The sequence below is a fragment of the Sciurus carolinensis genome, chromosome 3, assembly GCF_902686445.1.
Source record: "Sciurus carolinensis chromosome 3, mSciCar1.2, whole genome shotgun sequence".
NCBI classification, from domain to species: Eukaryota; Metazoa; Chordata; class Mammalia; order Rodentia; family Sciuridae; genus Sciurus; species Sciurus carolinensis.
This window is the reverse complement of record NC_062215.1, coordinates 139742043-139764100: the sequence shown is the minus strand read 5'-3', so window position 1 is coordinate 139764100 and position 22058 is coordinate 139742043. Positions and strand designations below refer to the sequence as shown.

Here is a 22058-nt window from a genome sequence, read left to right as displayed (position 1 = left end):
ATCTCAAATTAACAATTTCAAAATAAGGCTTACTAGCTCATATATGAATACATGACCAGTGTAACTCCACATCATGTACAACCACAAGAATGGGATCACATTGGAATGGGTTGGACTCCATGTATGTATAATATGTCAACATACATCCTGCTGTCATGTACATCTCAAAAAAATAAAAATAAAAATTTTTCCAAAAAAATAAGGCTTACTAAACTCTGAAGATGTAACCAAAGAAATTTATAGAATCTCCTTCATAGGGGAGACTTAAGATTCCATATAGAGCAGAAGGGTGTCATGGAAGAGAGAAGGGAAGGGTGAAAAAGATTGGTAAAAAAAAAAAAAAAAGTGAACCATTTCAATATACTAACCTTACTGTTCTGCCCAGAGCCCTTGACTTCTCTGAGTATCAATTTGATCATGAAAAAACAGTGGAATACCCACCCACTTCCTTAAAGTATTGTTTTTCAAGGTCTTAACAATATCTTAAGACAACTACATGAAAAGCACCATAATATTAGAAAAGCATTATTAATAGATTACCCTTTTAATTTAAAGTTCTTTGCCTTAGCTTCTGTTTGCTTCAGGACTCTGCAATAAGAAAAAGTAAAAACCAAGGGTTACTGTGGTGTTAAGGGGTTTCCTGAGGCTGAAAAGGGACAACTTCAACACTTCATTAGGTATGGCCTTGTATTGTCTTTTAATTGCTTCTTGTACGTAAGTCTTGCTTTTCCCAAAAGACTCAACTTCTCTAGGGTGAAGACCTTGACTTACATTTGTTTCATATTCTCTAAAAATCTAAGTCTATACTGAGCACATAGCAACTCAGGTGAAGTAGTTGATTGATTTATCTGTAAGTAAGGGTGAGGCACCCCAGTATATTTCCCTGAAAGTGTGCCACACAGTGCTCTGTAAATGAGCAAGGCAGAAAGACACAGCAGAAGGGGTATTAGTTTTTAATATAGCATATGCAAAACAATATATCAACATATTTATGGGGAAAAAATGAAATCACATCTTCACAGCCAAGAGGCTAAACTAAACAATTAGATTAGTAAAGGTTTTTATTCACATTTATGTATTTAACTCATGCGCTACTTACCATGTTCCAGTCACTGGTCCAAACATTTCACAAACATTAGCTCATTTACTTTATTAACAGTTCATAGCAATAAGATAAGAATTATTATTATTATCCTCATTTTATGATAAGAATGTGGGGCCTAGAAAGAAGAGGAAATTTTTCCAAGGCCATACAACCTTACCTAATCTGAACCTGGGAAGTCTGGCATATCATTTATTCTGTTCACCAAGGGGAGAGAGCTGCAAAAGTCAGAGAGCAGGAAGAGCCGCCATTTTCAATCTTCAGTAGTTTCCATTTCTTGGACCAGTCAGTTTCTGATATCTGCAAAGAGAAATATGAGGGAAAGAGGGTAGTGATCAGTGGAGTGAAGGAGCTAATGGAAATTTCCTATCCACTATCGAAAGTTTACTGAAATAATCTGAGGAAAGAGATGAAATAGGAGGTGAAGCATGCAGATGTATTAACGTACTAAAAGTGGGAAAAAAATCAACAACATGGGAAAATCACATAAAATAACCCACTTCATCACATGATTAAGGAACTTATATCCCCCTTTTCCATTAAGGATATAAACATTGACAATTTTTAGCAGAAGAGCAAATGGTTTTTAGGAGAACTTGAAACCATCGTTGTATGGTCTTGCATAACATACAACAGCCTGCGACAGAGTTCAATGGGCCCCTGTAGAACAGTCAAAAGATTGAAAATGATCCTCTATGGGACTGAAGTAGGGCATAATGGTGAATAACAAAGGTCTGTACAGATGTGTTGACACACTTCAGTCTTTCTTCTAACAGGATATGAGTTTAGTCTTACCTGGTTAATGAAATTTCAGCAAGAAGACTAAAGGTAATCGTGTTCCTCTTTGGGTGGATCTCATCTTGTAAATAAGGGTACTTTTCACAGTTTCTCCCTGTGATAGGAGAGTGGAAATAAGAGAAGATCAGAGGGACCTTGATTTTGAGGTAGGTTCTAAGGCTTTTTAGCATGTCAAATCACTGGACTTAAGGTTATTATTTCCTGAACCCCAACAAGAGCATACATATGATACTGGAAGGGCAGTATTTAAAAGCAGTCCACGTCATGCTCATATCCACTGAATAGAACTTGTCTATACCTGAAAGGGAGGCTGGGAAGTGTAGTCTTTAGTTGAGTGTCATCACTATGTTAAAGACATTACAATACCATATAATAAGTTCTTTCTTTATTTTATCTGGGTTCTTACAACATTTCTGCTTAAATGACTGTGGTCCAAAAGGACTTCTTTGACCACCCTACCTAAGCACCCTGGTCACTCTCTGGGCCCTTACCCTACTTTATTTTTCTTCCTAGTACTTACCACTGTCTGAATTATATTTTTATTTATAATCTGTGTCCAATTTCCCTTCTTTAGACACATGTTCTGTAGGATCAGAGACTTTGTCTCTTATTCACTGCTATCTTCCCAACACCTAAGGGTCACTTGATATTTGTTAAATGAATGAATAAATGATGAATGAATGGTGTTCTGACTTGATTTCCTACCTGTGAAATTGACCAAGATAAAGTACAAGAGTTTAGTTATCTTAACTAGTGCCAGAATTCTTGGGAAAGGAGAAAACTGACATTCATGATAAAAAAATTTTTTAAAAAGCGCACATCTTCTTGGAGTAGAGGAAGGCTCACCATCCAGTACTCAAGTATGATTTCTTTCATGAACTAGTGGGAGAGGCAAGCAGGAAACAAGACAGACAACTAGGAACAGAAGACTCAGCAAGATGTCAGAAATCATCCTGACTGTGGCCCTAAAATTTCATTCACATCTGCTACACTCAGGATGAAAACCTCAGAGTAGATTGTATAATGCTCACAAAAAGGTTGGGGTTCACAACTGGGCAGATAAGGAGAAGTTCAGGAATGGTACATGGGGATATATGCACCAAAGAGCCAGAGAAGGCCTTGAGAATGCAAGCCCATCTGAAATTTCCAAAAATCCCAGAGTTCCTAAAATGACAGCCTATGGAGAGTGGGTGGAATCTACCTTGTATGTCTATTATTCATGTGTTTATCAGTCATTTGGATAGGAATTTCTTTTACGTTGCTCTGCTGACATCAATGATGGGTTATTATGGGGACTTTGGGAGAGATTAGAGTTATGTATTCACGTGCTTTTCACCATTAATATTTCTAGTGAGGGTGAATAATATTGTCACTCTGCATTGCCTCAGCAAAAGGGGTGTATGGAGGACCTTCAGCTTTTCCCCAAACAGCACCCTTACTGTCTGCCTGTACCCACTGCAGGGTGCAGTTAGTGCAGGGTGCAGGGTACATCTGGTTTATCCAGGTGCGGTCAGAGGATCCTTCAACCCCACCTTCCTTTCTGCCTAATCCATTTTCTCTCAGTAATATGCCTTTACCCCACCATCTTTGATATTTAGCTCCACATTAAACTTTTCTTAATATTTCCACATAGCCCTTTACTTTAAATGTTATCTTAGAAATTTTAAGAATAGTAGTATGTATAAAACATATTAGACAGAGGGGTTCTGGGAATAAATAAAGACTATTAATAATAATTCTTGAAGAATTGCATATTCCTAGTTATCAATTGTTGAATGTAAACCATCCTAAAATGTAGTGACATAAATATGTCACTATATTGTTTTTCTTTCTGCTCATGTGGTGAGTTGACTCATCCAACCCCAGGACTGCTTCCTGCTCAAGAGGCAATCCAAACTTTGAAAAGTTTTGAAGTCCAATATGGGAATCCAGAGGAAAAGATGCATGGAATAGCAAGCTTAGATTCTTCTCTGCCTCATTAGCTCCTGGAGAAAAAGATTTTACTTTCATAGGCTCATCATTCCAGGAATCCAATCCCTGTCATAATTAATTATACCAATAATTCCAGGATTCTTGCATGGACCAACCCAGGAGGTCACTAAGCTGCTTCTGATTTAGGAATTGTGACAACTGAGTAGGACGTCTTTAAGTAGTTGTTTTTGCTTGTTTGTTTTATGTTTTCTGTTTTGGGGGGTTGTTTGTTTTTAGTACTGGGGATTGAACCCAGGGGCATTTTACCATTGAGCCACATCCCTGTCGCCGGCTCTTTGTGGTGCCAAATCCGTGGGTATTTGTCACCACCTGCAGCAATAATTTGTGCGGGCCTTTATAGGTGGTGGACTGGAAACTGAGCTACTTCTATTTCTGAGCTGCTTCCTTCCTTGCTTGTTTATAGAGGATAGAGGAAATGAGGCTTACTTGCTTTGAGAGGAGAGAGAGAGAGGTTTTGCATAAGAGAGAAAGAGAGACTTTGCTTAAGAGAGAGAGACTACACTTTCAGAGATCTATATCTTCTTAGTTCTGCACTTCTTAAAGATCTATATCTTCTTAGTTCTGCACTTGCGTCCTGCATCCTGTGAACTAAGGGTGCGTCTATCTGAGGTGCTTCTTAGTGATGCGTCCTGCATACTGCGATCTACCTATCTGTGATCTAGAGGTGTGTTCTCAATTCTCTGCTCTGTGATCTGCCCTCCCCCGCTGCCTGTTGTTTCTCTCTGCTAACTGCTTCTATCTGCTTGCCGCTTCTTCTTCCTTTCTGCTAGTGGCTTCTCTCCGCCTCTTACTGCTAGCTACTGCTGCTTACTGTCGTGCCCCTGCCCACCGCCAGCTTATATTCCCTCCAGGAGGCGGAGGGCGGGGCCACGCCAGCTGCCCCATCACTGCAAGGGTCAAAAACGAGCAGGCCCAAGCAGGCGCGCTCGGGAACACCTGTGCACGCGTTGTGCGCGTGGACTTAACTGAATAAGGCCAGTGATAAATCACCTGAGTGTGCTTATGTCAATTAACCTCCCCACCCGCCGATGTGATCGGGCGCCGTTCTGGCTCCACAGCCCCCAACACATCCCCAGATCTTTTTATTTTTCATTTTGAGACAGGGTCTTCCTAAATTGCTTAAGTCCTCACTAAGTTGCTGAGGCTGGCCTAGAACTTGCAATCCTCCTGCCTCAGCCTACCCAGTCACTGGAATTATAGGAATGCACCACCATACCCGCTTCTAAGTGGTTCTGAATGGGAGACTGCAGAGAGATTGGGACCCATGCCTTAGCCAGTAACAAAGGAGGTATTTTCCTGGAGCGACCTCTGTGCTTATGTGACTTGCACACCTAGGGTGACAGAAGGCAGCTGGTGGTCAACTAGAAGACTGAAGTTCCCAAACATACCCTGTCCTTCCCTCACATTCCTGGACTGCAGCAGAGTGGAATCCCTCTTTAGTTACCACACCTGTATAATGTATATCTATATCCTTATTTACCTACCTGCCTAATTCTCCAGTAAGTCAGAATCTTGTAAAGGATAACAAATAAGTGTCATTCATTTTTGCCTCCCCAATGCCTCTCACTTATTTCCCACGGAAAAAGGCTATTGAGAGACCCCCCCTCTTACATTCTCTTGTTTCATTGTTTCTTCTTAAAAATGTCACTTTCACATGTTCAAACACTTCCAGGAGTCTTTTATCTGTCATTATATTAGGTCTAAACTCTCTACTTAATTTCCAAGGAACTTCATAGTATATAATTGATTGATTTAATATTTAAAATTTTTCTTCTAGAACAAAAATGTTACTAATTCCTATCAGAAATAGGATTTAATTTAAGACAACTAAATGGTGAATTGGATACTCAGGATTACCTCAAGTTCTAATTCATTAATCGTGTTTTCTTTGGTTGTGTGTGCTTTATCCTTATATTAAGTCTTGCTGCCCTTAGAGTTTGTATCATAGTCTATTACTAACTATGATACATGCTATCTTCTCCAGGAGGGTTTCTGCTCTGTAGTTCCTTATAGTTCCCATGATTATAAGGTTGAACAACAAAGCAAATTGTATCACAACATGAAACTTTTCACCAATGGATCAATCACTTCTAAATATAATTACCAAAGGATATAATATAAATCCACAAAAATGATTACTTTGAATAAAAGGGAAAGGGAGATGAAATGCAAATGGTGGCCAAAGGCCTTTAGTTTTATCCGTAACAGCCTTCTTAAAGAATATATTTGCATCAAGGTAGTTTGTTTCCAAAGACAGTTAGAACAATCTCTCCCGTGCTGCTTCCCCTTTTACCATGGAATGTTGCTGCTACCCAATGATTTCGTGGTGCCTATCCCATTCCTTTGAATCTGAGCTTGATCCCATAACTTGCTTGGACCATAGAATGTGATGGAAGTAACAAGGGGAGTGTTTCAGAGCCTACCCTTAAGAACTCCTGCAGCTTTTGCATCTATTTCTTAGGACCATGACGCACCACATAAAGACATTTGACTTCCCTTCTAGAAGGTCAAACAGAGTTTCTGTAAGCTAAAAAATGGAGAAGAGAGAAGCTTATATTCTAGTTATCCCAGCTGAAGCTTCAGACATGTGAATAGGGCGATCTTGTATTCCTCCCCCAAACTATAGCTGAATGAGCATGTCCAGCAGAGATGACCCATTCCATCTGAGCCCTGCCCAGTCAGCCACAAAATCATGTGTAAATAAAATGACACTTCAAGTCACTGAGTTTAGGCTGATTTGTTACATAGATTACTACATTATTACTTGTGCTATTCAAAATTAATTTTAAAAAATAAATAAGTGTACATGCAAATCATTCTCCTTGTTTAAGAAAGAACTTCTCTCCTTTCCCACCTCATATTCCATCTCCCTATCATCTCTATTTATCCAGCTTATTATACAATCTCCAACAATGCAATGCAAAATCAGTGCAAATCAAGGCAAAATCAGGGTGAAGTGATTATAATGTGAAATCATCTTGCAAAATATGTAGAAAATCATAAAGTTGATGAAGGTAATGTTAGAAAAGCCCTTGAATCATGGGCAACTCTTCTGACAAATGAAAATCTGCAGCTGGAATAGTTAACATTTTGAAGAAGATGAAATCCACGTGGAAAACGCACAATAAGTGCTTCAAAAGGAAATGATTTGAATGTCAAAATTCAAGAGAGGCTCTTGGAAAATTGATGAAGCCCTCAAATATTTTTGAAATAATGACACATTTTATGATTTGCCCACAGAAGTCAAATGCAGAAGGATGTAATATCACGACATGAAGTGATTTTGTTAGAAAATTAAACTTCTCAAAATCGGCACTTCTTTCATATTTTGTTCTAATATTTAATACACCACTGATCAACTAAATTTTGTTAAATATATTAAATTAATTTTAATAATTGCTTTATTTTTTAAAAGATAAAGTCTCACCAAATCTCACCTTTTGAATTCCTATTTTTAAGTATTCACTTTAAGTGGGTATCAGTTATCTGAGGAAGTTGGGGCCCTCTGTACCTGTCTTCAACTCATCTTCCTAACTAGCAGGTATATTCATTAAAGGTGAGGTCTTGGGTCAGGTTTTATAAATATCCCCTGGATACTACAGATAACAGAAGATAGAGAGTCAACAAATGTGACAGCCAATGACCTGCTGATTGACTGACTTACATGCAGATATTGACATTGAAGAACTGCACTGTTCCATTATCAATCCCTGACCCAATATGGGGTGGCATTAATTCTCAAAACTCTTCATAGAAGACCTGTTACAAACTTCCTGCCAAAAGCACTTTCAAAGACTGGATACATTTAAAACCAATTCAAGCATGTAAAGTCGTTTTAGGAAATAAGCCCCACGTCCCTAGGGCTCAGCTAAGGAGGGCCATGTTTGAGAACAGGTGTGCCACTTCACTGAGCAGGAATTTGGAAATGTCAAACATTAGAAACACTCCAACCCAACCTGCTTGCAGTCACACTTCTGGGCACATGTCAATAAATGCCTTGCAGAGATGGGCATTTGAAAAGATCTCTTGCCATGGATTCAAAATTAGTTAAAACAAAAAAACATTTAGTTTTTTAAATGAACCACTTTGGTGAGGGCAAATAGTCTTCTCAAAAAAAAAAGTCATTCAAAAAACACTATGACAACAGTCCATAACATTATTTATTTTACCAACCCTGAAGCTGTTTCTTTCCACTTACCTTGTACCCCTGAATGCAAGAACAATAAGTAATAAGAAGAACTGTGCTGTTTTCCTTGACATTATCAGGATTACTTCCACCCCTTTGCAAATGAGAAATTTACAACACAAACTTGGCTACACATATTTTTTAAACTGTACCCCTCCCCGAGTTAGGCATAGGGCACCCGGTGTTCTACAGCCTATCAGTCAGTTCTGGGGCAAATGCAAACAATACTTTCCGTTACAATAACTCGTATCCAGGAAGAAAAAACAGTCTCTGTAGCGTAGCAGCAAGAGAAAAGTTTACTAGCTTTAGCCAATTGGAGGCCGTGGAGCCGGGCCAACTTAGCATGTTTTTCTCCGCCTCTAGATGAAGTCACGATTGAAATATGGCATTGAACTTATTTTGAAAAGGGAAGGGGAATAGGAAAGAAAGGCTAAACCTGCACCAAAGCGCTGTGTGCGGTGGAGAACGTGGTAAGGAAGTGTGTGCATGCCTCTGAACTCTGAGTGGTTGTCAGCTCTGTAACCTTCGCCTCCCACTGGGTGGAGTAGGGCCTTTAAGAGCAGCTGGAATGCAGTTACCCTGATCAGCTTAGCCAGTTGTTGCCTGTCTGAACCTCTGCCAGTCTGGAGAGCAGTGCTCAGACCTTAAACCTCAGTGCTCAGCGGGCCTCTTTGTACACCCTCGCTGCCAACCTTCTCGCCCCAGAAAGAAGAGCTCCCGGCAGGAGAGATTGTTCCCACCTGTCCAACCATGGGAGAGGATGCTGCACAAGCAGAAAAGTTCCAGCACCCGAGTTCTGACATGCTCCAGGAAAAGCCACCAAGCCCCAGCCCGATTCCCTCCTCCACGCCAAGTCCCAGTCTGAACCTGGGGTGCACAGAGGAGGCCATCCGGGACAACTCGAAGGTAAATGCCGTCACGGTGCACACGCTCCTAGACAAGCTGGTGAACATGCTGGACGCTGTGCAGGAGAATCAGCACAAGATGGAACAGCGGCAGATCAGCCTGGAGGGCTCCGTGAAGGGCATCCAGAACGACCTCACCAAGCTCTCCAAATACCAGGCCTCCACCAGCAACTCCGTGAGCAAGTTGCTGGAGAAATCTCGAAAGGTCAGCGCCCACACTCGCGCTGTCAAGGAGCGCATGGAGAAACAATGCGCGCAGGTGAAGCGACTGGAGAATAACCACGCTCAACTCCTCAGACGCAACCATTTCAAAGTACTCATCTTCCAGGTCAGTGTCCCCTACGCCTCCTTACACGTGGGCTGGGGCTCTTCGACATTCGTGATCTCAGTCTTCCTGGCTCTTATGGCCATTTTTACATCTGTCCTGCCTGTCAGGGATCACACACACAAGGCATTGTCCCTGGGTTGCCTGCAGCAGGCAAATGTGAAATCTGCACAAATCTGGGGTTGGGAATTTCCCAAGTCTCTTCAGCTTAAAACCAAGGCAGGTGCCCATGAGGTTAGTAAAGCGGGGTCATTTGTCAGTGAGCACCTGGATGCACTTCATATATGTTGGGGAGACACGCAGGTGCATGTACCCATCCTAGTCAAATTTGTTTGTCTCTTCAAATTGGGAACTTGGGGCTTTGGCAGCAGCTGTTAGCTGGACAGGGCAAATTAATTCAGTGGCTGTTTGTTTATTAGCTCTTTGTGAAAATGAGGTAATCATAAGTTTTTTTTTTTGTTTTGTTTTGTTTCAATCAAGAAACTCATAGCAGTTTCAACTCTCCCCTTTCCAAAGACCTTCAATGTTTGGGGGACTAACCAAGTGACTGATTGATTCCATTAGAGTTGAACTAGCATTGTTCTTTAAAGACTTTTTTGGGCAAAGCAATCTTGTTGAGTTCTTTTTCTAACAAATGATACACTAAAAATGCAGAGCATAACTCTTTACAAACTAGATACGCCTCTCATTGCTCAGAGAGACCACATCTGTAAAGTAAAATAAAAGGAGTGTTATCAGTTAGAGTCACAAAGCCTAGTCTTGAATATTTTCTCCTTCAAATGGTTGCCTTAGAATAAAAAGGCCACTTAATTTTTTTAATGCATCAATGATGCAGTTAATGTAGCAAGAGGCTATTTGGGGACAGGGAGATTGCGTAGGGCCGTTTTTCCGCCAAGTGGTGGGCATTTGTGAATCCAAGGGCAGCCCTGCCTAGTGCTGGAAGCCCTTCTGCCTGGTGGAACCCAGCCAGCCCAGAGCCCAGGAAGCGATTGCCATCCTGCCTCAGGGCTGTCTCATTGTGACCATGTGAATAGAAGAGGATTTCAAAGCCATGGAGGGGAGAGGGTATAACCAACAGTTTGATTGTGAAAGGCACACAGGGAAAGCCTTCATCTCCCAAGAAAGATTTAGAAATTGGGGTTTAAACCAAGCAAGCCTTCTTTTTCTGAATGAATCCACTCTGCCAAGTTAGAACCTAAGCTTTCCTATACCCATAAAAGGAAAGACTCATCCCGTTGCTTTTTTGTCCTCCTCAAAAATTGCACTTGAATATTGTAAAAGTTTAGGCAGCCAATGTGCTCCTGCACCTTGCAGGCTTTCGCAGTCAGGAAACTTTGTAGCTTTTAATACAAATGCAATAGATTTTCACATACCAGATGAACTGAAAAGAGATACAGTAAGCCATATGAGATCCTCATTTTATTAGTGTAAAAGATAGTAGAAATTTCAAGTCTTAAGCCATTTCTAAATTAAATAGGGATCTCCAAACAAAATCAAACATGTACCGTCCTGTTTAACTCTGTGTCACCAAAGGAAATTGCCCCCCTTCCAGTATGAATGAGGGAGATTATCTTGCATCTCATTCCTCAGTTAAGGAATGGGGAAAAGTATTTATCTAGTAAAGGAAAGCACAATTTGTCAGGATTGCATTTTGTTTTGTTTATCTACAGGCTTCTGCAAATGTTTGGGCGGTGGGGAAATGGGTGTGGGGGGAGTAATGGGACTAGAAAGTCAAGAGAATTTTGAAACTGACATTAAAAAAAAAAAACTGTTGTAGAACTTAAAGGTACATGCTTTTATTAATGAGGGCCTTACATGGTCACCTGTTTTGTCACATTGGACTGACAGGTGTGAAATTGCAACCAGAAAGAGTAGGATTCTTAACATAGTGAGAAAAGATAAAACAAGGGTGCTCAAGACCAAATGGAAGCTAAGAGAATCCAAAACAACCTGCTGTCTCCATTCTGGGCCCCTCAGAAAGCAACTTCCAGGGCTACTTTTGAAGAGCATTTGAGGAGTCAGGTAACTGGCAAGTAACTGGCCTTTCTTAAGTTCTGTAAGATTCTTTATTGGTCTAAAGATATGAGAAATCTTGAATCTCAGGCAAGGCAAGAGGACGATTTGGAGAAACAAATGCAAGCACAGTTCCCAGTGGGAAGATTGCTCTTTCCCTTGTTCTTTCTTAAAGCAGGAGTTTCAGTAGGGTAGCAAGGGTGCCAAGGGACAGCAATCATATGTGTTAGAATGCTGTTCAGTACAATGGTTGCAAAGGTAATTTTGGAATCACACTGTTACAAATCCTAGTTTCAATCACTTGCAAATATGAGATCTTTGACATATTTGTATCTTCTCCAAACCTGTTTCCTCACCTATACACTGAAAATATTAATATCAGCAAAAGTATATTTGAGCACTTGACAAGCCCTGCATATATCGCTAAGCATCTTTCTGGGCATTATTTCAAGTATCCCCAATTTACAGATGATAATGCTGAGAGTCAGAGGAGTTTACTTCCTATCTGAAGTTATTTAGTAAGCAAATGGTGAAATTAGGATTCAAACTCACGCTTACTTGACCCCAGAACATATGTTCTTAAACACTAGTGCTTCCTTTCTCATCTCTTTCGTAAGGTGAGGAATAAGGAAATAACGTATTTTAAATGGTTAGCACAGACTGACATGGTATAAGTGCTCAATGAATACAATGCTATTACTGAGTGGATCTGAAATACATTTGCTCAGAGAGGAGGCCACACTTATACTTGTTTAGAACTATGCCTCTTGAATCAAAACTGACCCCACCCTTCCCAGGATCTTAAAACAGCTCTGCAGATGTCTTTTCAGTTGGAGCTTACACACACACACACACACACACACCCATACATGATATGCCTACCATCATGTTAAAATCAGCAATATGTCATGTTGCTAAGAAAGTAATTTGCCCAAAAGACCTTCTCTAAATAGACCCTTCTAGTAGCATCAGCATCTTCACAGTGTAGCAGAAGGGGTCTGTGTCCTAGATCTGCAGGAAATGTGGAGGCTAGGTCTTGTACCAGGTGCCACTTGGCATCATTAGTTTCTCATTCTCAGTCCACTTGAACCCTATGCTAGACTTTCCCTTACTCAAGCTATTGATTTTCTAGTTCAAGACAAAATTATGTAAACATAAGAGAATGCAAAAAGAAAATCTGCCCTCTGCCAATTTGGGCATTTTTAGTATTATAATATTGCAAATATTATGTTTCCAGTTTGTGAAGTCCTGTCATGTCTTCCAAAATCTGCAGATGTTTATTGGTTGGTTGGTTGGTTGGTTGACTAGACACTTAAACATTTGCATTTTTTCATTTCAAACTTTGTTCTTAATTTGTACTACTTAAACATGCCATTTATTTATTGAAATCTGCGCTGAACTTTACAACATTGTTGTAACTGTTAAGCATCTAATTTCTTAGCAATTACTTCAAATTATTACCAGTAGTATCTAAGACTGCAGAAACATTCAACTCCCTTTGAGCAATTAAATAAATTTTTAAATTCTTATTAAACTCAGCATCTTTCCGTTTTAATTTTTTTAACAGTTCAAGATCAACGTTTCAAAATACTGTGACATGACCCAGCATTAATGAAACAAAACTCATAGGCATTCTTAATCAAAAAGCAAATGCTATAGATAGACAAAGACTAAGACTTTGCCTGTAAGCATGCCTATCTTTGACTAAAAAATAGAATTTGTATAGAAAAATAGTGAATTTACAGTTAAGAGGAAATTTTCTCTGTTCGTTGAAGAGGCTAGAATTTCACAAGTAACTGGCCCTGAGGGCATGGTGTCCACTTATGTCCTCTTAAGGTTCTAGTAATGACTATTTGAAAAAGCAGTTTGGGAATAATTTCAAATCCAGTGAACAAAATGAGAGTACTCATGGACAGCTTACACTTTCCTCCACATAAAATTGTGAAATTGGGTGAAAAAAATAGAAAGGTTAGATATTTGCAGTGGATACATTTCTGGAGAATTGAGCCTATAAATGTGCTCAAATATTAATCATTCAGTTCCTTAGATGAGATCAGAATTTTAGAAAAGTGCTAAAAGCATAATATCTTCGAACTGTTTTAAAAATTGATTTTTTTAAAAGATTGTACTTTATCCAAAGCCACCGCTCTAAAAACTGTTGAGTTAGTACAGACTTGGAAGAAATAGAAATACAGATAATCATACACCTTTATACAACAACTTGCCATGTTTCTATCACGTTGATTAACATTCCCATAATGAGATATTGGTTTCGATGTGTTATACAACAATGCCCTTTTAGTTTGTACAATAACAAAATACTAATTCTTCTTTCACTTATTGAATGACAGTACTGCTCCAGTACTTTAAATGAATAACTGATCATTTTTGGTACTTCTTCAAAGAAAATCATTACCTTCTCCCATATGTTAAAAAAAAAAAAAAGGTAGTTATCATCTGCAAACCTTCCACGTAAATGTTGCCCCTTCCATTGTTTTGTAATCTGTATCCGTTTGAATTTAATGAATGAAAAAATATTCTCCAGTGCAACTCAGGTCCTGCAGTTTTGATTCTTGCATGAAATAAACACATTTGGCATGAGTACACTGTGGAATTATTTCTACAATTTGCTAATTCTATTTTGTAGGGTTTAGGTTAATATCACACAATCAAATATTTTAGAGCTGGAAAGCACCATAATAATCATTTAGTTTAACTTTATTTTATATCAAAGAAGCAGAGGCCCTGAGAAACCAAGTACCTAGCAATGTTTCATTTTGTTAATAATAGAAATTACAGACTGGAATTGTGAATGAGTAAAAACAAACACTATAATCCCCTGGTGGTAAAGTTCATGTTTACTGGGTTTTCTATACCAGCTTTTTAAGTAATTCAGTGTGATTTGTTTTTTGTTTTGTTTTGTGTCTTTTATGTATAACAAAGAACACCTAACCAGTGTGAGGAAAAAAAAAAAAAAAAAAATGGAACCCTTGATAACACTGAAAAATAATGAAACTTTTAAATCCTCCAGAATGTGAAAGACTGCTCAGGGATTATAACTAATGCATTTTATTCTTATGACTTGCTGATTCCACCGACAGCTGCCCTAGGGGTGCAGTTCTAATCAATGGCTTTATCCGCTTGGCAATCTATACCTCAGAAACACAAATCGGAGAAAACCATCAATGTGTAGGAGACCTATAAATCACAATGTCAGGTGGGCACAGTTCCATTTTAATAACTACTAGTTAGAAATTATTGGATAAAATATTCCATGGACACAAATTATGGTTTCCCTATCTCTCTGGGATGCCATCATATCCCTTTAGGAGTATGACATCCTTTGTTACTTTTGTCTAACATCAAGAATGATTATTTAGCAACAGGAAAGCAAACTGCTGGCTTCACTCTCTTTATTCAAGTTTTCAAATGACTTAGTGTTGATATCTTTTTCTAATGCTGGTCATGGAGTCTCCTCTTTTTAAAAGCATGCATGCCTGCAAATGCATGAAGATTCACTTCCATGAGCTTCATTCAACCCAAGAAGAGCCCAGCATTGTTGGTACATTTCTCTGAATTGATATTTACATGCAAGACTGGATTATTGGTTCACAAGAATCAATATAAATAGCCAAGGAGCCGGAGTGCAAGGAAAAATGCCACTTCTCAAGAGTTCTTTCCATTCCTTTTCTCTTTTATGCTGCCAGCATAGCCATCATATATGTTTGAAGTGTACTGTTTAATTCTCCCTTCCTTTGAAAACCTCCTCAGGGTCCTTGTGAAAGGTCAGAATCACAAACACCTGCATCAGTGGAGGCTGAGGACCTTTTTGAAAACAAAGGACAAATAACCAGCTGCTCCTTGGGGTTCCTACTGGGTAGAACTGCCCAAGAAAGCAAAATGGCCCACAAGGACTCTTAATGCCATTTTTAAGGAGCCACAACCCTTAAGTAGGCAGATGGTTAACTAGCATTAGTAAGCAGTGACAGAGTTAGGATGTGTATTTGATCCTCTCCCTTGAAATAGCTGGCAGTCTTAGAATCTGTAAGAAAAAGCAAATCAAAAACATTACAACAGGAAGCTAAAGGCCTCACCTGTAGGCATGTGAAATATCAAGTGTTTCCATGAGTGGTATGTAAGAGAGCTGCATGCAGAGGCACGTGGTGAGACTGGGCACCTCAGGGAGGGATGGTTATGGAGGAATCATCATCTGAAGTTCAACTCGAATTTCTACCCATAATAGACCCTTCATGGTCACATACTATGTGTATGTCTTTCAAAAGAACAGACTTTGAAACGTGTCAGCATTTTTTTTTTTTTTGTATATTTAAACAAACATCATGGAAAGGGAAGACCTACACGTGCTTGCATATTTACAAATTTTCTGTGTAAAAAGAGTTTGCCTCCCAAGTGGATGCCATAAGAAACTACATAATAAACTCTGTCCAGTGGACAGAACATAAAATACTGCTCGCGTAATTAAGATGACAGCAGAAGCATAGCAGTTAGCCAAGAAGACATATCTCACTCATTTCCAGTTGCATAAAGACATATCCAGCTCATTCTGGATTATCTCTTTTCCTGCTGGGTTAATTTCCATAGTTGGCATCAAAGAGCTCTTGTATAAATTTCCCTGGCATTTTACAAAAGAGTTCAACTGGGTTTCCCACCCTCCCTCAGCACCTGCTCCCACCCCACAGACGCAGTCTGTATCTACCACTTATCTCTTCTGATTCACCTTCTAATACATTTTCCTCAAAGCTGTCTTCAGAGGATATGTGAAAATAGAGACAAAAGAGTCTTAAGATGCTACAGAAACTATGGTTGGTTAATAGTAAAACTTACATTTAAGGAAAACTGAAATACTAGTAGTTCAATTCGTTTAGAAGTACAGTTAATATGCCTACCTTTAGTTAAGGTTGAAGAAAGGGAAGCTATCCAATTTGCTACTTTTGATTACCCTGAAAGATCATGCTATATAAAATGTACCACTTCTCTGATAACCAATGCTTATTTTAATAGTTTTTCTGCCTGAATTTTTGCTTTCCTCCCTGATAACTTTAATAACATTTCACTGAACTCTTGCTTTCTTCCTTTCCTGCAAGCAACCTCTGTCAAACCTTCCCAACCCTCTTGTCAAACCCCAGAAGAAATTTCACTTCTGGACTAAGCATCAGAGCCCTAGCTATTTCTGTTGTCTACTGGCTTTCAGTAATACTCACCCACTGAGAATAAAATCCTTCCTTTAAAAGGGAAACTACTGCCCTCCTTACATCTTGTGTTCCCCTGATTTTCCAGAGACACCAGCATCTAGCCAACTTCCTCCTAGACGCAGAATTAGGTCATTATTTGGTAGTGCTCAAGCCCTGAAGGACAGTGTAGCCATCTGCACTCCCACCACTTCAAGGACTTCTTAGAATGCCACCTTACCCAAGGAGCACTCCTTGGACAAGCAGCAGCTGTTGAGCTCTGGGTGTGGAGAACAAGAGATGAAAATTCCTACCTCCGTGGGGACTGCTTTCCAGCAAAGCAGAAGCAACCTCAACTTTAAGAAAGAGAAAGGTGGCTGTCTGTAAAAGCCCAGGTCACAAATGACTCCTGGTAACTCCATACTCCTTTCACTTCTTCACTTTTCCTCACACTGTGTACCTAACTCTTCATGACATATAAAACGGGAGGGTGTGAGGACAACATTGGGAAACAGGATGTGTAATAAGTTCCCTTTCACACAGCCTCTGTTTAAACAGACTTTCTGCTCTTCACCTCTCCCCAGGACTTTCTCCTTTTTTTCTAACAAATTGATGGACAGGATACTATATGAGTGTGTGTATAAAGGGAGGCAAAGGACTGTATCTCTTCAGAGTATCATAATTATGCTCTTCAGTAGTTGAAGAGAAAGTTTAAAGTTTCTCTATGATATCAAAAATTTGTTCATTTAGTCTTCGTATCAAGAAGTTAAAAAATATAGTCATATTCTTGGAGCATATTTTCAATTATAATCCAATTTTATTGCCTTTTCAATCAAAATTACAAAGCCAGAAAAGAAGTCCTTACCATTAACATGAACTTTGCATGAAGTTTAGATCCCAAGTAGACTTTTAAACCCACTAATCGGGTCATTTTTCAAACTGAAAGTTTACCAGGCAGCCCAAGATGTAATCAGGTCACCTTGAGACTCTAATGGCAGGAGGGGTGGCAAGGGGCTCAGCAGCCTTGCCCCCTCCCGCATTCCTGCAGAAACCCTGGTGCCCCTGGGAGCGTAGTTTGAAAGCTGCTAATCTAGGTCAAAGCCTCTGGTTCATATTTGGAAGAAACTGAGACCCAAGGAGATTAACTTATTTGCTGAAGCTGCACAGCCATTTAGCAGTACAGCAAAGACGGAAACCGGGGCCTTCTGCCACACATTCGATCCTGTGCCATTTTTTCCAGGGAAAATGTCATGGCACCTGGCTGAAGGGCTCTCATTTTCTAATTTTCAAAGAAAAGCATAAAAATCAAACAGGTTCTTATGCTATGTGACCCAAGTCGGTCTGGATTCAGTCTCCTGGGTGAGCACTGAAGCACCATTGCCCAAGTACTCTGGCAGCAAGTCCTTGGGCTCTGTTCCCTGTGCTATTGCAAGGCCATCTTATGTGTGAGGAGCTGGAAGTGGGATGTGCTGGGAATATGGAAGAGGGCGGGTAGCTTCCTGAACTTCTCTCCTCACTATCAGATGGAGGTCAGGGCCAAGGATTCTTGCCCAAGAAGCTGTTTAACAACAGAGGCTTAATATGCAATGCCTGGCAGTTTAATTCCTCACAACTCTAAAAGCGACCCTGGTATCTCCCCTACCCCTGAGCTCCATAAAGCCTATCCTAAACCACACAGCTTCATGACCTTCATGAGCAGTACCCCCAGGAAGTTGAGCACTTGCTCCTTTTACTCTAAAATGATGTCATCAGCAAGACATGTGTGCTTCTGAGCAGACTCTGGAGCAAACCTTCACTTCTGACATCTAGCTGGGGAGGGAACATAACCAAGACTTTCTATGGTGTCTGGTACTTTAGGGCTTCTCTGTTTTCTCCCCTACCCCCATCTTTGATCTTTCATCTCAAACTTCAGGCACTTTTGCAGTGGGATTTTGGCAGAAGCTTAACACCTCTGACCTGGAGGGGAGGGTAGGAGAGAGAGGGCCTCTGGGTTCACAGTACAGTACTTACTTTAGCTCCTTTTATCTAGGCAGCTTCCTGGTCTATCTGAGTCACAGCCCACTTCCCTGCTGCCTGTCACTGATAGCGCTTTTGCCAGCTGTCCTCATGCTGTTCCCAACAGGCAGGCCTTGGCCTTATCCAGCCTAAGGGAAAGAACTTGACCAATTTAGAATGAATGCTTCCTAGTCTAGAAAACTGAAGCCACAAACATTCTGTTTCTGATATTTCCATTCCCTAGAATAGACACACAAATTACAGCCACTTAGGACTATTTGTGAAATATGCTATTAACATAAAACCTACATTGTCCATCTTTTCAGGAAGAAAATGAGATCCCTGCCAATGTGTTTGTGAAAGAGCCAGTTCCCAGCCCAGTGGAAGGGAAGGAGGAGCTCGCTGATGAGAACAAGTCCCTGGAGGAAACCTTGCACACGGTGGATCTCTCCTCAGATGATGAATTAGCCCACGAGGAGGAGGCCCTGGAAGACAGTACAGAGGAAAAGATGGAAGAAAGTAGGGCAGGGAAAATAAAAAGATCCAGCCTCAGGAAAGTAGATAGCCTCAAGAAAGCATTTTCCTCGCCAGAACATTGAGAAAAAGATGAACAAGCTGGGGACAAAGATCGTATCTGTAGAGAGGAGAGAGAAGATTAAGAAATCTCTCACATCCAATCACCAGAAAACATCCTCAGGGAAAAGTTCCCCCTTCAAGGTTTCTCCTCTCACTTTTGGTCGAAAGAAAGTCCGAGAGGGAGAAAGCCCAGCAGAGAATGAGAGCAAGTCTGAAGACATGCCAAGCAGTGAGCAGATGCCAAATGACCACGAGGAGAGCTCCTTTGCAGAGGGTCTTTCTGAAGCATCACTCCCCAGCTCTCTCCTGGAAGGGAAGAACACAGAAGGGGATGCCTTGAGAGAGAACAGCTCTGGGATGGACAGCAATATCGACTTGACAATCGTGGAAGATGAAGAGGAGGAGTCGGTGGCCCTAGAACAGGCACAGAAGGTGCACTATGAGAGTGGCTACATGCTAACCTCTGAGGTGATCGAGCAGTCAGATGAGGAACCCGTGCAGCCAGCTGTGCTCCAGGTGAACCAGACGGCCTGAACCTGGAGTGAAGGGCCCCCAGCCTGTGCCCCAGTTAAGTGGGCAACCAGGGCCTAGAAATCAGCTCTTCCACATCTCCAGCACTGTCTACTCACTAATGTCACCATCCAGGGAATACCCTTTGGCCCCATAGTGGCAACATACATACTGAGGCCAATAAAGCAACCTGTCAGGCGATCCACTCAATTGGCTCTTAGGTTCTACTATAGAATTTCTCCAAGATTGTCAGGAAGAAGAAATGGAGCAGTTGAAAAACACTGATCCATTTCACCTAGACAGGAAAACCAGAGGACATTAAAATACTAGTCATGAAATATGATTCATTTTTTGGTCATTCCATCAGCTTGCTGAATAGTGTGCCATTAGTAATACAGTGAATTTCTGCAATACTCTGTGAATCTAATTATTATTCTTTAAGTGGGTGATACACAATATACTTAAGTGTGTAAGCTAAAACCAGCTATATTTTAAGAAGTAAATATTTACTAAAAGTAGAAGGGAATGTTCAGGCGGTTTTTCAGTTAATAGAACCCATTGTCTATCGGAAATGAAGGAAAGTTGAAAGAGAATGATAGCTAATAACATTAAGTGTGGAGTAAACTCAAGGCTATTAGAAAAGAAACTAAGAGGGAGAAGTAGAGAAATAAGAAATGGAAAGCAAAAAATGCCAAAGAGAAATGAAGATAAAGAGAAAAAAGTATGTGCGTAAAAGTGAAACTTTACAATATTAAGCTAATTATTTCACTCTTAAATAACAATACTAAAAAAGTTTGTATATCCTGAAATAAAATTTTATAACTTCACAATATTTTATTTTCTACATTTTCAAATACTACAACAAACATCTTATTGTGTTAAAGCTGCATTGTTTTCTTAATAAACAAAAGGAATTACAAATACTTCTCTAAAGAAGTTCAATAGGATTTTGTCTCTTTAACATTGTAATGAGTGTAAATCTTCAAAAAGTTAACAATGTATTGTCTTTTGTAGGAAGTTGGATAATACTATTCTTTAATGTTTTCTAAATTTGAAATAACCTGTACACTTCAATAATGTGATATTAGTTTTTAAGCTGTTAAATCTACAGGTTGAGAAGGGAAGGATGTTATATTTCCTTTTTTGTACATAATGGTAATTTCATTCCAGGTCATATTTTATTTATACATTATTTCACAGAATATTAATATTTCTTAACTTCTTAAAGCATGTTACTGTTTTATATATGTGTACACATTCACTCAGACAGGGTAATGTTTACTGTCGCCTAACATTATCTAACATATTGCTTTATCTATTTTAATTACAAAATGCTAATGTTTGTTAAGTTATAGTTTAAAGATAGTGGATCCAAGGAGCAAATTTTCTATCTTTAGTATGTACCACTATAAATAATCTAACAATAGAGGTAATCCAAGACAACAATAACAAACTATGCTTTGTCTTTAATAAAAGGGATAGGATTAGCAAAATGTATTGCTGGTATGACCCATTCAGCTATGTCTTTATGTTGCAATAATGTAACCCCAAATATTGGATTTGTGAACTAACATGGCTGTGTTAAAGAAGATTAAATAAACCAAAAAATAAAAGGTATATAACAATGTCACTTTTTGGCAGAACAATTTTACAACAGCAGAAAGAATGATTTTTAAACTCTCCTGCAAATGTTGCAGTAATGTTGATTGTTTCAGTCTTGATTTCCCTATTAACTCTGCTTTCTTTTTTCCCTGATCTCATTTAGAAATCCAACTCTCATTCTTCAAGTTAACTTTCTTGACATTACTTGCCAGCTCTGAATAGCATCTGAATTTACTGAAGCAGCTTGATGAATTTGATAGTTCCATCTGCATTATTGTTGTATTGTATCCAGACCTTTTAATACCTTGAATAGTTCTACAAACATGAATTTATCGAACTATGGGTTCAGTTTATTCACTCAGATAAACCTTTGTCTTCTGTAGAGTCATAGACTGAGCAGAAGACTGAATTTCTTGCAGGGCCCAAAGCATGCCTGTTTAACCTTTTAAGATCTACTGTCGCTTCTTACAGCCAAAGGGTTGGAGGATCCAGAGCTAGCATAATGTTTACATCTCCTTTACAAAATGTTTTTATCCATTTGTTCCTATAACATAGCTGTTGTCACTAGAAACTGCATCCTGGCATCTTTTTAAGTTTTACTGACAATCACATTTATTCTGTGTTCCACATTCAAAGCATAAAATCTTAAGCAATAAAACAGAGAATTAAGCCAGATAATTGTTGGGAGACACACACTGTAGGGATTAGAAAGAGCAGCAGTTGTGGAAATGGAAGCTATTTATTCTGTATTATTGTTGAATTATTTGCATACTGAAGAGGCTATAAAGTCCCCAAATTAGATATGTCTTCTTCCCACCCATCCAATAACCCATTCCTAACTTCATGTGCCTGGAGCTCAAGAACT

At 39.5% G+C, this 22058-nt stretch overlaps 1 protein-coding gene across 1 annotated transcript; it reads left to right on the top strand.

The window, feature by feature from the left end:
• Positions 1 to 8483: 8483 nt before the first annotated feature.
• Cavin2 (caveolae associated protein 2) lies at positions 8484 to 21758 on the top strand. The gene is given in 3 exon segments (XM_047547343.1): positions 8484 to 9311; positions 18832 to 19089; positions 19091 to 21758. Coding segments are annotated over 3 exon segments (1266 nt in total). The 5' UTR covers positions 8484 to 8828; the 3' UTR covers positions 19616 to 21758.
• Positions 21759 to 22058: the final 300 nt, after the last annotated feature.